Source organism: Marmota marmota, unplaced genomic scaffold (assembly GCF_001458135.2).
Source record: "Marmota marmota marmota unplaced genomic scaffold, marMar, whole genome shotgun sequence".
In the NCBI taxonomy this organism is placed as follows: Eukaryota; Metazoa; Chordata; class Mammalia; order Rodentia; family Sciuridae; genus Marmota; species Marmota marmota.
Window position 1 is genome coordinate 12,946,690 of NW_026000153.1, and position 13,592 is coordinate 12,960,281.

Here is a 13,592-nt window from a genome sequence, read left to right on the forward strand (position 1 = left end):
ACCATTTCACAATACAGTATCAATAGATAGATGAGATGTTAATTCAAGGGTGAGATGTGAGATGCTAATCCAAGATGACTGGCATTCATCTAAGGAGAGACACCTGGGACATGAGTACACAGAGGGAGAACCATGTGAAGAGGTAATCACTTCCAACCCAGGGGAGAGACCTCAGGAAGAACCAAACCTACTGGCACCTTGATCTTGGACTTCCAGCCTCAGAACTATGACTAAATAAGTGTCTGTTGTTTAAGAAACCCCAGCCTTGGTTATTTTGTCATGGAAGCTCTAGCTGACTAATGTAAGGAGGTTTTCATGGCTGGAGTTGAGTGGGAGAAGAATAGAAGAATACAGATGAGAGGAAGAATAGTCTAGAGCCTTACAGGCCACAGTGGGAGATGGGAGCCATGGGAGGGTAGGGAGCAGGGCGGTGACACAATCCACCCCATTTCTGAAGAATCACCCTGTGTCTTAACATGCTGTCTACTGGGTGAAGAGCAGGCAAGGAGAGGAAAGATGGGAGCAGGTAGAACAAATTAGGAGGTTATTCGAGAGAGATTTGATGGGTTGTATTGTTTATGTGGTGGTATAGGTAGAAAAAAGTGGAGCTATGGATAAGAAGGTGGGGTCACAGGACTTGCTTATAGAGGCTTGCTGGTAACTGGGTCTGAAGGGAATGAAGAGCAGAGATCTCAGAGCTACTGGGAGGGTATCTATCAAGGTCACCTGTGTTCATTACCATGAAACGTCTAAACAGAAACTCATGAGCAAGTCTAGCCATACCTAATCCTGCAGAAGGCACAGCCACCTCCACAAGAATATTAGTAGTAATGTAACTGTTGAGTGAAAAAGTTGAGTAATAGTAGAAAAATACAAAATAAATAATATAAGCTTCCACCTCAGGAAAATAGAAAAATGAAGAATAAGTTAAATCCAAAGCAAGATGAATAAAGGAAGGAATAAAATCCAGAGTGCAAATCCATGAAATTCAAAACTGGAAAATCATAGAGAAATATCAATGAAATTGAAAGCTAATTCTTTGAAGAGATCAGTAAAAGGGATAAATCTCTAGTCAGACTAACAAAGACAGAGAGAAGGAGGGAGGGAGGGAGGGAGAGAGAAAGACAATAACTACCATCAAAAATTCAAGAGAAGCCAGTATTACAGACCCTATGGACATGATAAAGGAATCTTATGAACAATTCTGTGCTCACAAAGGTGATAACAGATTAAATGGACTAACTCCTCAGATGACACAATATACCAAAACTCAGACAAGAAGATATACTCTGAATAGGTCACATCTATTACAGGAACTAAATCAATACTTAATAACTACCCAAAACTGGAAGCTTTGAGCCCAGATGATTTCTCTGGTAAATTCTACCAACAATAAGGAATAAATGATACTGATTCTCTGCAATCTCTTCCAATGGATAGATTAACTTGTTCTAGAAGGCCAGCATTGCCTTAATACCAAAACCACAGATATTACAAGAAAGGAAAACTGCAGACTAACAGTTCTTTTGAATACAGATGTAAAAAATTCTCCACAAAATATTATCAAATATAATCCAACTATATATACAAGAATTGCATACCATGAAGAAATACAATTTATTCTAAATATGCAAGGCTCATTCAACATTTGAAACTTCAATTGATGTAATCCACTCTGTCAACAGGTTCATGATACCATATCAATAGATAAAGAAAAAGCATTTGAGAAAATCCAACACCCATCCACAATAAAAGTCTCTGAGAACTAAGAATTAAGAAGAGAACTTCCTTTGTAAAGAACATCTACAAAATACTAACAAGATAGTTAAAGCTGAGAAACTTGACTCTTTGTCCCTAAAGAATGGGATCAAGGCTGGAATGTTCCCTCTCATCCTTCTTCAGAATCTTACTGATCCTTTTAAATAACGCAGTACATTAGGGAGGGAAAATAAAAGGGGTACAACGTGGGAAGGAAACATAAACCTGTCTTTGTTCACACAGGACATGACTGTCCATGTTGAAAATTCCAAAGTGAATACAAAGAGCCCAGGAATTAATAAGCAATGATGGGAAGACTGTGGGCATGGGCTCCTCAGTGACAACAAAGGTGCTATATGAAGACAAGATGTCAATAACAGGGGACACTGGGTGGGAGAAGGGGAAGAAGGGATATAGGGGAACACTACACACATTTTGCTTAACTATGCCATAAACCTAAAATTGTTCTAAAATGTTCCAAAGGCCAGAAGGCCTATAATATCTTCTAACTCTCGACAGAGGAGAGAGGATTCCCAGAAACCTATTCCTTTCAAAGGAATGGGCAGAGGTGAACTGCTGCTGTGTGAACCCCTGTGCTGAGACACGGCACAGCTATCAGTACAGAGGAGGAGGAAGCCACAGCACACCTCCAGCGTGCAGCCTGGCGATCTGCACTGCTAAGGTAGAAGAAGCACATCGAGGTGAAAGCTCAATCAGTTTACAGCAGAAAGGAGGTGGTCTGGCCTCCACACAGGTACTCAAAACAGATCTATCTGGCTAACACTGCCCAACATAAAAATGGGCAATGTGAACTAAATTTGGAGAACCAGTTTGGAAAAACAAAAAAGGAAGGTTTTAACTAGGTCTAAGAACATGAAACCATAATAGTTACTGTTGGCAGAAGGCCTGGAGGGTATTTCAGTGAAGGTGTCATTCACACATGGGCCTTCTGAAGTTTTTAACCTGATAATTCACCTTAGACTATTTGCATCATCTGCATATAGTTCATTATATCACTGGATTTCAGGGTTTTTTTTTTTTTTTCTCAACCAGTCCAACATCGTTCAGAAGTCTGTAGTCTTGCTTGTTGGGTTTTGGTTTTTTGTTTTGTTTTGGTTACCCCCAGCCAATCCCACTGTATTTAAAGTGTAAATAATACTAAGATTTCTTTCAGAAAAAACTAAATGAAAAATTCTAAACCTGATGCCCAGCTTGGGTCCGTACCAAGAAAAACTAAACAGGGAACTACCAGGTTCGAGACCTGCTTCAGATTGCAGGTACTGAATCAAGTTCCAAGAGAAGGCAGGTGAGGAGGGCAGGTGGTGGGATTGCAGCCTGGACCCTGCAACTACACCCAGCAGTCTGTTGATGTGTGCAGAGTCCGCCCTCCCTCCCTAGGATATGATGAGTTTTCTGAAATAACACCAAGCCCGTGTCTAACAGTGATCTCATCCTGAGGCCTGAAGCATTCCATTCAAATCGTTGGCTTTGGAAGTCAGAATTTGTGCCTTCCAGCTCAATTAGTAAATCTAATCACATATATTCACACTCTCAAGGGGTCTCGATTGTTTGGCAGTAACAGCTTGGTTATTCACAATCAACCAAATTAATGCTGCTATTTTTAAAACATGGGGGTAAAAAAAAAAAAAACGTACATAAAAACAAGTCTCCAAGCTGTGGACCTTGGTCAAAGAAAGAATAAAAATAAAAGCCAAGAATAAACTATTTAAATAAATTATTAGACAAAGAGTCATTTTAAAAGTCTCAGCAAGGCTGTGTGGTAGGGTCCTTGTTATTCTAAACTGAACCTTTGCTCCACATCACCTAGAAGGAAAATGTCACTCAAATAAAAAAGGTTCCTTTACACCAAACTCTGTGTTTAACTGGCAACATATAATTTTATTTAAAAAAAAAAAATAGGAGCAATTGCTGCCGAAGCTGTTTCAGGGACAAGGGGAGGGGAAGATCTGTCAGCACTATGGGAACAAAAAAAAATGATGTGCCACCAAGCTTTATTCCCATCATTTGCTTCATAGTTAAGTTTAATTACACATTACACACTGTCCTGTAATTATGCCGCTTGGGAAACTGCCAATTTCCCCCTTGAAATGTTAAAAGTTCCTTAATTTACTTTGAAGACTCAGCATCGCCTCCACCACCACCCTGTCTTGGTGCACACGGGCTCTTTGGTTCTGTTCTCTTGAGGCACCCTGGACAGTGAGGGACTCATAGGGTGGTCTGAAACCACAGGGCAGAGGGCTGATGGAGCTCAGAGCTCCCGGGACACTGGACCACTGAATTTATAATAGGATCAGATGACTTTTTTCTTTCTTTGAAATTTACAACAAGAGAAATCAAGAAATATGCTTTTTCCTTTCCTTTTGTCTTGGGAGGTTGGAATTAAAGTCCTTTGTTCTCGGCAAGGGAATAAGCATCCAACACAAGATGAAGTATCCAGTCTCTGAGGTTTACAACCAGGATGGAAATACAACAAATCTACACATAAAACCCCCAACAGACAATACATCTATCCAGCTCCACTTTATAGACTGGCAAAGGGAACTGTCTATCAAAACTGAGGACCTTCCATGAGCTGCCAATGTACTCAGGACTTCTCAAATGACTGCAGACCATTGGTATCCATAGTCACTAACTCAAGGATTATATCAAGCATCAGGCAGACAACTAAAATTCAACAGTCACACAGTATAATAAGGAGTCTGGGGCTCCCAGCTAATTGCAAAGGGAATGTGTACCCTGCCCACAAGCAGTGAAAATTTCTTTTCCTTTTAAAAATATTGGTCAGTGAAGCAAAGTACATCTGTAGGATTTCTTTGAATTGTGGTTGCCACCTCCATATGCATCTATAAGCCCTTAAAAGGAACAGGACATGGACAAAGGAAGTAGACCACCTCGATATCCAATTCAGCTCTAATTCATCCTTAGCTGTGTGACCTTGGGCAAACCACTTAACCTCTTTGTGCATCATTTTCCTCATCTGTAATATGGAAATACAGTGCCCATTACAGAGGGGTGCTGTGAGAAACTAACAAAAGTATTTAGGACAGCTGTTGTCTCGTAACAAGCTCCAAATCTGTTTTCTATTATAATTACATTTATGCTTTTTTATTTTTTTTAAATAGGAGGGAGAAAATCTTAAAAAGATATTTCCTCCAATGACTTTGAGCTTGAGGTGGACCTCAATAGGCAAGGCAGAGAGATCTACAGGCTGGAAGAAAGGGGCTCAGAGATTACCTTATCTTCCCATACCTGGGGGCACGGAAGGGAAGATCACTAATAATGTATGTTAATAATGTTTGTTAAGTACTCAACATAGAGCAAAAGCTCAAAAGTTCTCCTCATACTAGGATAACTCATAACATTTCTAGAAGTTTCTGCCTGAAGAATCAGACCTCCTTGGCCCAACCATGAGCAAAGATCCAACTAATATTTCTCCCAATGATTTGAAAAAAATTGTATACTATGTATGTATCATAAGAAGGAAAAACCCACCTAAGGTTTTTAAATAATTATAAACATGCTTTAAATTTTTCATCTGTGGGGGGAAATGTCTTTAAAGAAAGAACCTCGAGAAAGCCATTCTTAGGTAGAAATATCCATCTCCTTCCACAGTCTTATTTACTCGACATATTATAAATATTTCTGTCTTGATTTGGTATTCGCTTAGAAACATATATATGCCCTGGATCACAATTGCTTGAAACTATAGTAATTAATCTTATTTTTAAAGACATTTCTATGTTCCCCTTTCAGGAAATTCATTATCTTCTATTACAGTCACCCAGAATACACAGCTATCACAACTGGAATAAACGCTGGTGGTAAATTATGAGGGACAATGAAGCAAGAATTGCTAGAGTACATCACCAAATTGCATACATTGATTATGTGAATTGTTTTTGTATACCAATTATACCTCGATAAAGAAAGAATTGCAGGGTATGTAAAGAACATGCCGTTTCCAGGATTTACTTTTTCATTTTGTTCCTAGAAGCCTCCAGATTTTATAAATTCTGTTGGGTAACAGCTTGGTCGGGTAAGATTTTATAAATCAGCTGGATGGCTGCCTCATTAAGAAAACCTTTAGGCTGGGGCTGTAGCTCAGTGGTAGAGCACTTGCCCAACGTGCGGGAGGCCTTGGGTACTAAAGGACTGAGAAAAGAAAACAGAAGGGAGAGAGGAAAGAAAACCTTTATTTATGACATAGTACCATGAGAAATAAAACTGAGGAAAGAGTCATGTTTGTTCTGTTCCTTACCAAACAACCATCAGGATGTCTGCCTCTGAAGTGAAGCCATTGTTCAAAATCAGGTTACTGGGAAAGGAAGCAAGTCCTGAGTGATTCCAATTAAACAATATAATGATGTATAAAATGACAAAATATTTACCAGCTTGATATATTATGGAAAACTGAAAAAAAAAAAAAAAGCATCAAGCAAAGATTAGAGGATTTGCGGTGGCACACACCTGTAACCCCAGCAGCTCAGGAGGCTGAAGCAAGAGGACCCAGAGTTCAAAGCCAGCCTCAGTAAAAAGCAAGGAACTAAACAACTCAGTGAGACACTGTCTCTATATAAAATACAAAATAGGGCTGGGATATGGCTCAGTGGTCAAGTGCACCAGTTAAATCCCTGGTACCCACCCCCAAATTAAAAAGATTTGAGAACACATTAAAGGTGCTCAGTATAGATAGTTTCTAAAAATCCAAAAGGGAACAAGGAATCCTCATAAGCAAAAAACAAATTGCCACTCTCTTCCTTGCTTGCTTTTCAGACCCTAGCTTTCTTCTTCACCACATCTTCTATGCATGGCCCCAGTGCTTAGTAGTGTTTGATAATAGTTCCTGAATGAGTCAACAAATGAATGATTGTGAATGTTAAAGAGATTTTTTTTCTTCCTTTAGATGCTATTTTTAGCATCTAAGAAGCTGGACTATTTTTGTTTTCTGTATATTTTTTTTATCCTCTGAGAAAGATACAAGCAATAATAGAACCATCTCATTTGCATGCATTTGGCTTTTATTGCAGCACAATAAAAGTTTATCTGAATTTTTTAGGGTCTGAGATTAATGCACAGCATGCTTCTGTCTGGCTGGAATGCCAAGAGGGGGCTAGATGACTAGCAATAGTTTTTGAAGGTCTGGAATGTTTCTGTCACGCTCCTTCTCATGTCGCTAGTCTGAATTGAAAGACCACATCTGAAGTCCGGAAAGCTCTGCAATGATACCTTCCCTGGGCTCATTTATTCCTTTAAAGAACATTGTTCAAGTGTCAATCAAATATTTGGTGATACAGTGATATATAGGAAAGAGATGACCTCGGTCTTCAAAGGATTTACAATCTAATAAAGACAATTTGATACTGTCTATAAGGTTTGTAACAAAAAGAGGGAAGGCACAGCCTTTCATTTTTAGAAACTGCTTCCTGACCAGGATGGATTTAGGGAGATCATAACTGAGGACAACCACTTGTCTGATGGTCCTGTGAATGTCCCATCTAATCGTCTCTGACTCTGTCCCCTTTCCATATCAAATGGGACAGCACTGCTGTTTACATCACACTCAACATGGGACAGGAGGCTGCAGAACTGAACATAACCTGAGATTTACATCCAAAAATGTGAGTTTGAATTGCATTTGTCTACTGGCTCTTTGGCAGAGTGAATCTCTGTACTTCTCTAAGTTTCAGCTTCTGAACCTATAAAATAGTGATAGCAATGCATATTTCCTAGGGCTTCTAGAAGACTGAGCTAACCTCTGCAGTCTGGCTTGCATGATCTAACCTGTACCATGCATTCATTTTCTCTAATCAAACAGGAAGTTGGGTATTAGCGTTAAGGATTACTTTTTCCTGAGCCAGGCATCATGACGTACGCCTGTATGCCAGGAGGATGAGACAGGAGGATCACATGAGTTCAATGCCAGTCTCAGCAACATAGCAAGACCCTAAGTAACTCAGTGTGACCCTGTCTCTAAATAAAATATAAAAAAGGGCTGGGGATGCGGCTCAGTGGTTAAGCATCCCTGGGTTCAATCTCTGGTATCAAAAAAAAAAAAAAAAAGAATTACTTTGTCCTGAAACCACCCTTTCTGTCAGTTGGAGCATCTCCCCTCAGCCCTGGCTATCCTGTGTTTGGGAGTCTTGGGTTTCCTAGCTGTTACTTCCTGTTTTATGGTTGAATCTTGGCTCCCACAGTGACCAGTATACTGAGGATTGTCATGGGTAGGAGGAGCACAGAATCAAAATAGACTACTCCCTCAGCTCCTTCCTGTTACCTTGTCTCTGAAACACTAACAGCAGGAACACATCCACCTGTCTCCTCATAGAGAGAGCCTAATACCTAATGCTCCCTTGGTGGGGAGACTTGGGGAGTGAAGCATCCCCAGAACAAGTTAAGAGCAATTATGCCCAGAGTAAATAAGACTCAGAAGTCTGAAATCATGCAATGCCTCCAGATTTTATCCACGCACAGTGGGATGCTCAGATTTGCTATTCCTCCTCATGTTCTGTGCCCGTCCAAGTGTGGGGTAATTCAATTACATCCACCGCTTTCATTAGTACATGGTTACAAAAGTTTATTCAAATATTACATAAGGAACTAATCCACCGTCAAGGAACGCATGTGGCAAAATATACCTTTATAATTGTTATGAGAAATAAAGGCCATGATTCTCAGATGATTAAAAAAAAAAAAGAAAAAAAAGAAAAAAAATCATTGGCAAGAGACCACTTAGATAAAACTAAAGAAACTCTTCACTTGCTTAATTAAGAAGAAATTATTGAAAGTTGCTATGTGCTAGGTACTGTGCCAGGGTCTAGCTATAGTGGTGACCTTGCATAATTATAAGTGCACAAGGAGTGACAGAAAGTAAATACATTTAAAGCTATAAGAGATTATAGGAATAATATTGTCATGTGTGCAGGGTGTAAAGAGAGTCGATAATGTCATTTGCGTAGAAGGCCAGGAAGCTTTGTGCAGAGGGATGAGCTTTACTTGAGGGTTGTTCAACAGGCAGATGGTGTGGGAGGGGCATTTGGGCTCAAAGAAGAGTGACAGCCAAGATCCAGCACTGAGGATCTGCCTGGCTGGCTTGCAGCCTGCCCTCATTCTGTAGGGACAAAGAAGTCCATCACAGTGTGGAGGGTAGAAAACACAGAAAGCGGGGTAGGTAGGGAGCAAGAATGTCACAGAGATGAGTTGTGGCCTAGGAGTGGTCCCCGAAGCATTCTGAACTATGTTTAGAAAGATCATCCTAACAGTTGGCATGAAAGGTGGGTCTGAAAGTACCAGACTTTGGCAGGGAAGCCATTAAGATCAAATGCAATGCTACAGAGGAACAGATTGGAGGGAAGAAGAATGTTTAAGGAGGTGGACTATGATGACATCACCACTCATCTACTCCTCCAAGCCAGAAATCTCTCTCTTTGTTGGAGACGATCCAGTTTAATTTAGCTCCAGCTAAACAGCTTCTCTCCATTGCTATGCCCACCACCCTGGTTCAGGTTACTTTCATTTCTCTACAATTTCCCCAATTTTATTTTTGCCACTACTCTGCACTTCTCATGTTGGTTTTCTAATAAGGGGGATTTTTTGAAAATTAATTATCACCTTTACTTAAAACACTTTAGAAATTCTTCACTGTGTGTAGGTCCAAACAGGCACATTGATATGGCTTCAAATGTTCATGATGAGCTCTTCCACCTGTGCTTCTGAAGCCCTGATCACCTGTCCACTCCCATCTTGGCCTGTGCTAGCTGGCTCCCCGAGCACACACCCCTACACCTTCACTCAGAGGCTTCCCCCCCTCTGGGGTATTCTGCAGGCTCTTCCCTTCACCTAGTTAACTAGAGCTATCCAACAGCTCTCAGACTGGACACCATTTCCTGCAGGAAGCTATCCTAATCTGACCCCCATATCTGTGTTGGTGACTTTCCTCTGTCCAGTGTCTCCTTCCCAATCAAGACATGCTGCAAGTGACTTGGAAACTGCCTGGTCTTTGGTGCTTCACCCACAGCCCACCTGTACCTGTCCTTTCCATCTCTAGGCAGTAGACTCTACCATGTTAGAACCATGAGCAAACTGCTCCCCAAGGAATCCCCACCACCCAGCTCACCGCTAGGGTGCAGTATAAAGAGCAAGGTGTGTGTGTGTGTGTGTGTGTGTGTGTGTGTTGTATGTGATACATTTTAAAAAAAAAAAATCTCTACTATAAACCTGCCTAGGAAAGAAAGTGAATGGTGAGACTACTGTGATGCAGAGTAAATGTTTATCAAATGAAGACATAGATAACAAATGAATCCCTGCATTCATACAGGGGATGTACCTTGTCAAAAAAAAAAAAAGGTAAATTTTATCAAAATGCAAACTTAAAAAAAAATAAACCCCACTTTATGTTTCAGAAGAAACCAATCCACTCTTAGATCAAAATGTAATGCACTGTCAGGGATCACTACTTTCACTATTTATAGTACTAGTACTTTATCTTTGGGGTGTTTATCTTCATAGTCACAAGAAAACTCCCTTGCAGAAAGCCTCTGATTTTATACAATCCACTAATGACATCCATTCATGGAAACAGCTTTAGTTTTCTATCCAGAAGTTAATGCCTCAAAGTCAGATAAGACACAGAGAACATCAGGAAAGAATCGCTTTTGAGAAAAAATAGACATCCTAGGTATAGGAATGTCTAACTAATAAAGCAAAGTGCATATGAATATGAACAAAAAGGGTCACACTTTTCCTTACCCATAGGTTTTTCTTTTAAGTGTGTACTGGGTACAAAGTTCCTTTCTGGTTGCTATGGTATTAATTTAACTTATAACAGAAAATTCATTAAACTACTTTTCATGAGACATATGCTTCTTATGCAATTAACAATACATTCAGCATCAATAAACTCTAATTTTAGAGACATTCATCTGCAAACATTAATCAGTTGATGGTAAATTCAATTTCTACTTGACTTCTGTTTTTCACGTTCAATTCTCCAAGGATATATACCACGTAGTACTCAAAAATATTAATTTACTTACTATGAAAGCAGATTGAATTCCTAGAAAATCTTTGTGCAATAAATATATACGCATATAAGTCAAATCAAAGTTGTATGAGAAAACAATTTTCTTAGGGAGGACTTTGTTATTGACCAAACACTTTCAAAGAACCAAACCTTTCAGAGAAATGACCATGATATCCTCTATATCATCAAATTAAAAACAATATTTCTGAATAGGTCAAAGCTTCCCAAATTACATACATAGAAAAATCACATAAATTTAAAATATATTACCTACAAATAATATGGAGACCTGGCATGACTTTATTCAAGGGGGTCACTACGAGGGGGCATAATTTTTCTCTATTCAGATTGCCCAACATAGTACAGATCTGACCAGTAGCTCCCTACCAGGAATGGTGACAATGAAAGAAATATGCCCCCATATTTCCAAATATCCAGTTGAGAGCTGGGAAGTCTCCCTTGTTTGCAGAAGAAACTTTAGCTAGACAAAAGGAACTTCCTGAATTGAAATCACTAGAAAAAGACAGTGCCATCTCTTGAGCCCAAGTCTCTGGGAAGTCAGTGTCCTGAGACCAGCAGAGAATGTCAAAGTAAGGGGCAAGCTCTGATCTGACTTTCAGTTCAGTCTTTGGCTTCCTGCCTTAGATAACTTGTTCATCACGTATTTTCTAAGTTAATATCTACTCATTATACTGATTACTTGCCAACTCCCTTGTCCTTTTTGTTCATGTCTCTCCCTGATCTCAATCTTGGATCTATCCCATCCCAACTGCACCTGGGCTCTTCTCTCTGTAGACAAGAAAGGGTGGGGGGGCATCATGAATCCAGAGCTTCCATTGTGCAACCCTGAGGGACAAGCTTTCTATGTCACTGTCACCAAACACTCCTATTCACTCCACAGGGCATTGTCCAATCAGCAGGTGATATCTTCCATATCACAGAGAAAACAGAGGCCTCCACTTCCTTCTGTTTGTCCACCAATTATTCTAACTTAGTAGCTGGAATTTGACTAGTCAACTATGAAATGTGAGAGAGGCATTTCTCTTACTTCCCTATCTCTCCCATTTTTCTCTTTTGCTTGGTTTATTTTATTGCATCTCCAGCATTAGACTGAAGAGAAGCCACGTGCCAGAGACAATTCTGTGCTTTTGCCAACTTTAAGAGTAAGTCTAAAGGAGTCTCACTAAATTAGAGGTCGGTTGTGTACGTTTTGGGTAAATAGTTCATTTCTGTACCTTGTTATTTAAGAGTTTTGTCATAATCTTGTATCAGAGTATATAAAATGTTTCCCAGTACCTATAGTCTTTTATTAAACATTACCATGTGGAAAATTTTAAAGTCAAAAATTCCTATTTCAATCCCCCTGATCCATTTCATCAAGTTTTAATTTTGTAGTTTACCAATAGAAGAAAAACAAAACTCTGGGGCCACTCTTCTAAAGGTAACCCCCTCTGTAGTTGTAGGTTTGAAATTAAAATTCAGTAGTAAACTTACAGTAACTAAAAGGGTCTTGCATGCTTACCCGGATGTATGCATCCTGATGGTGCTTAGCAAAGTAGAGCATATTGTCCAAAGCCAACATTCCAGGAGGAGTCTGAGTAAAGTCCATGGCAGGGTTGACATGGTTCTGTGATGAAAATAAAATGTTACATGAGATTTTATTATTATCATTATTGCTATTGTTGTTATTATTATTATTATTTGCTTTCCATGAATTTATTTTTTAAATTTTTTATTGCTACATTACTATTTTAACATTATTTTTAATTCTAAAGTTTTATAGAAGTTAATACTTATAATTTAAATACAAATGTTTTCATAGGCTAAGAGCATGATATACATGCAAATGTTATTATGTTTTATTAGTGCATTAAAATTATACATAATAGTGGGATTCATTGTGACACATTCATATATAACATAATTTACTCCAATTCATTTCCCAGTGTTTCCCCTTTCCTGCTCTGCATTGCCCCCACCTTGTCTCCCTTCTTGTACTCTCTGTATTTCTTTTATTTGTTTACATGTACATTTTTTCATCATTGCATTATAATTAAATATAAAAGTGGTCTTCCTTGTGCATATCTATAATGCATGTTAGCAGACTTCACTGACCATCAGTGAACTGGTTTCCCTCCTACGACGGAAGTGCCAGAAGACAAGCTCTAAATAATCAAATATGATGGTGTTTTCTATCTCCCTGTAAGCCTTCTAGGACTGCAGAAGGTACTTCTTCCAGCTCTACAGGTTCAGCAAAACCAGCTTTTATACACAGAGTTAGGAGACCTCGCTGCAGCTCAAAATGTAAGCTTATTCATAGACATATAACATTGTGAGAAAAAGAAAAATAACACAAAAATTACATTTCTGGTAGCTTCACTGAAGTGGAGAAAGATCTGGATAAAGCCATGTGTCTGCCACTTATCTCAGAAGCTGACTCCAGGAAGCATTACCTATGAGCACCTTAACTTCCTCACCCTCATGTGTGAGATTAAGTATGGCCACACGTGGCCACAGGCTTTGGGAGGCGTCCAGGGTTACAAAGTCCTCAGGCCTCTAAATTGTATAGACACTGAATACAATTCAGATGTCCACAAGGTTCCGACATCCACCTGCTCCCAGAGAGCATGTCTGGTATTATGGTCACCACAGAGGGCACGATGACATAACAGTTACAAATATGCCTAACTGGGGAGAAGGCCTGACTGACCCAAATTCTCCATATACTTGAAATGATTGAATAAATCCACAAGGACTCTTATTTAGACACCAAACTACTCTCCACCATTAATCA

The 13,592-nt window shown here is 39.4% G+C and overlaps 1 protein-coding gene across 5 annotated transcripts in view; it reads right to left on the reverse strand.

The window, feature by feature from the left end:
* Positions 1-13,592, reverse strand: part of Elmo1 (engulfment and cell motility 1) — a 561,359-nt gene that overhangs the window by 268,933 nt on the left and 278,834 nt on the right. For all 5 annotated transcript variants that reach the window (XM_048786467.1, XM_048786466.1, XM_048786470.1 and 2 more), the window contains one exon: positions 12,321-12,425. In XM_048786467.1, the coding sequence (XP_048642424.1) occupies positions 12,321-12,425 (105 nt within the window). The remainder of the gene's footprint in view (positions 1-12,320; positions 12,426-13,592) is intronic.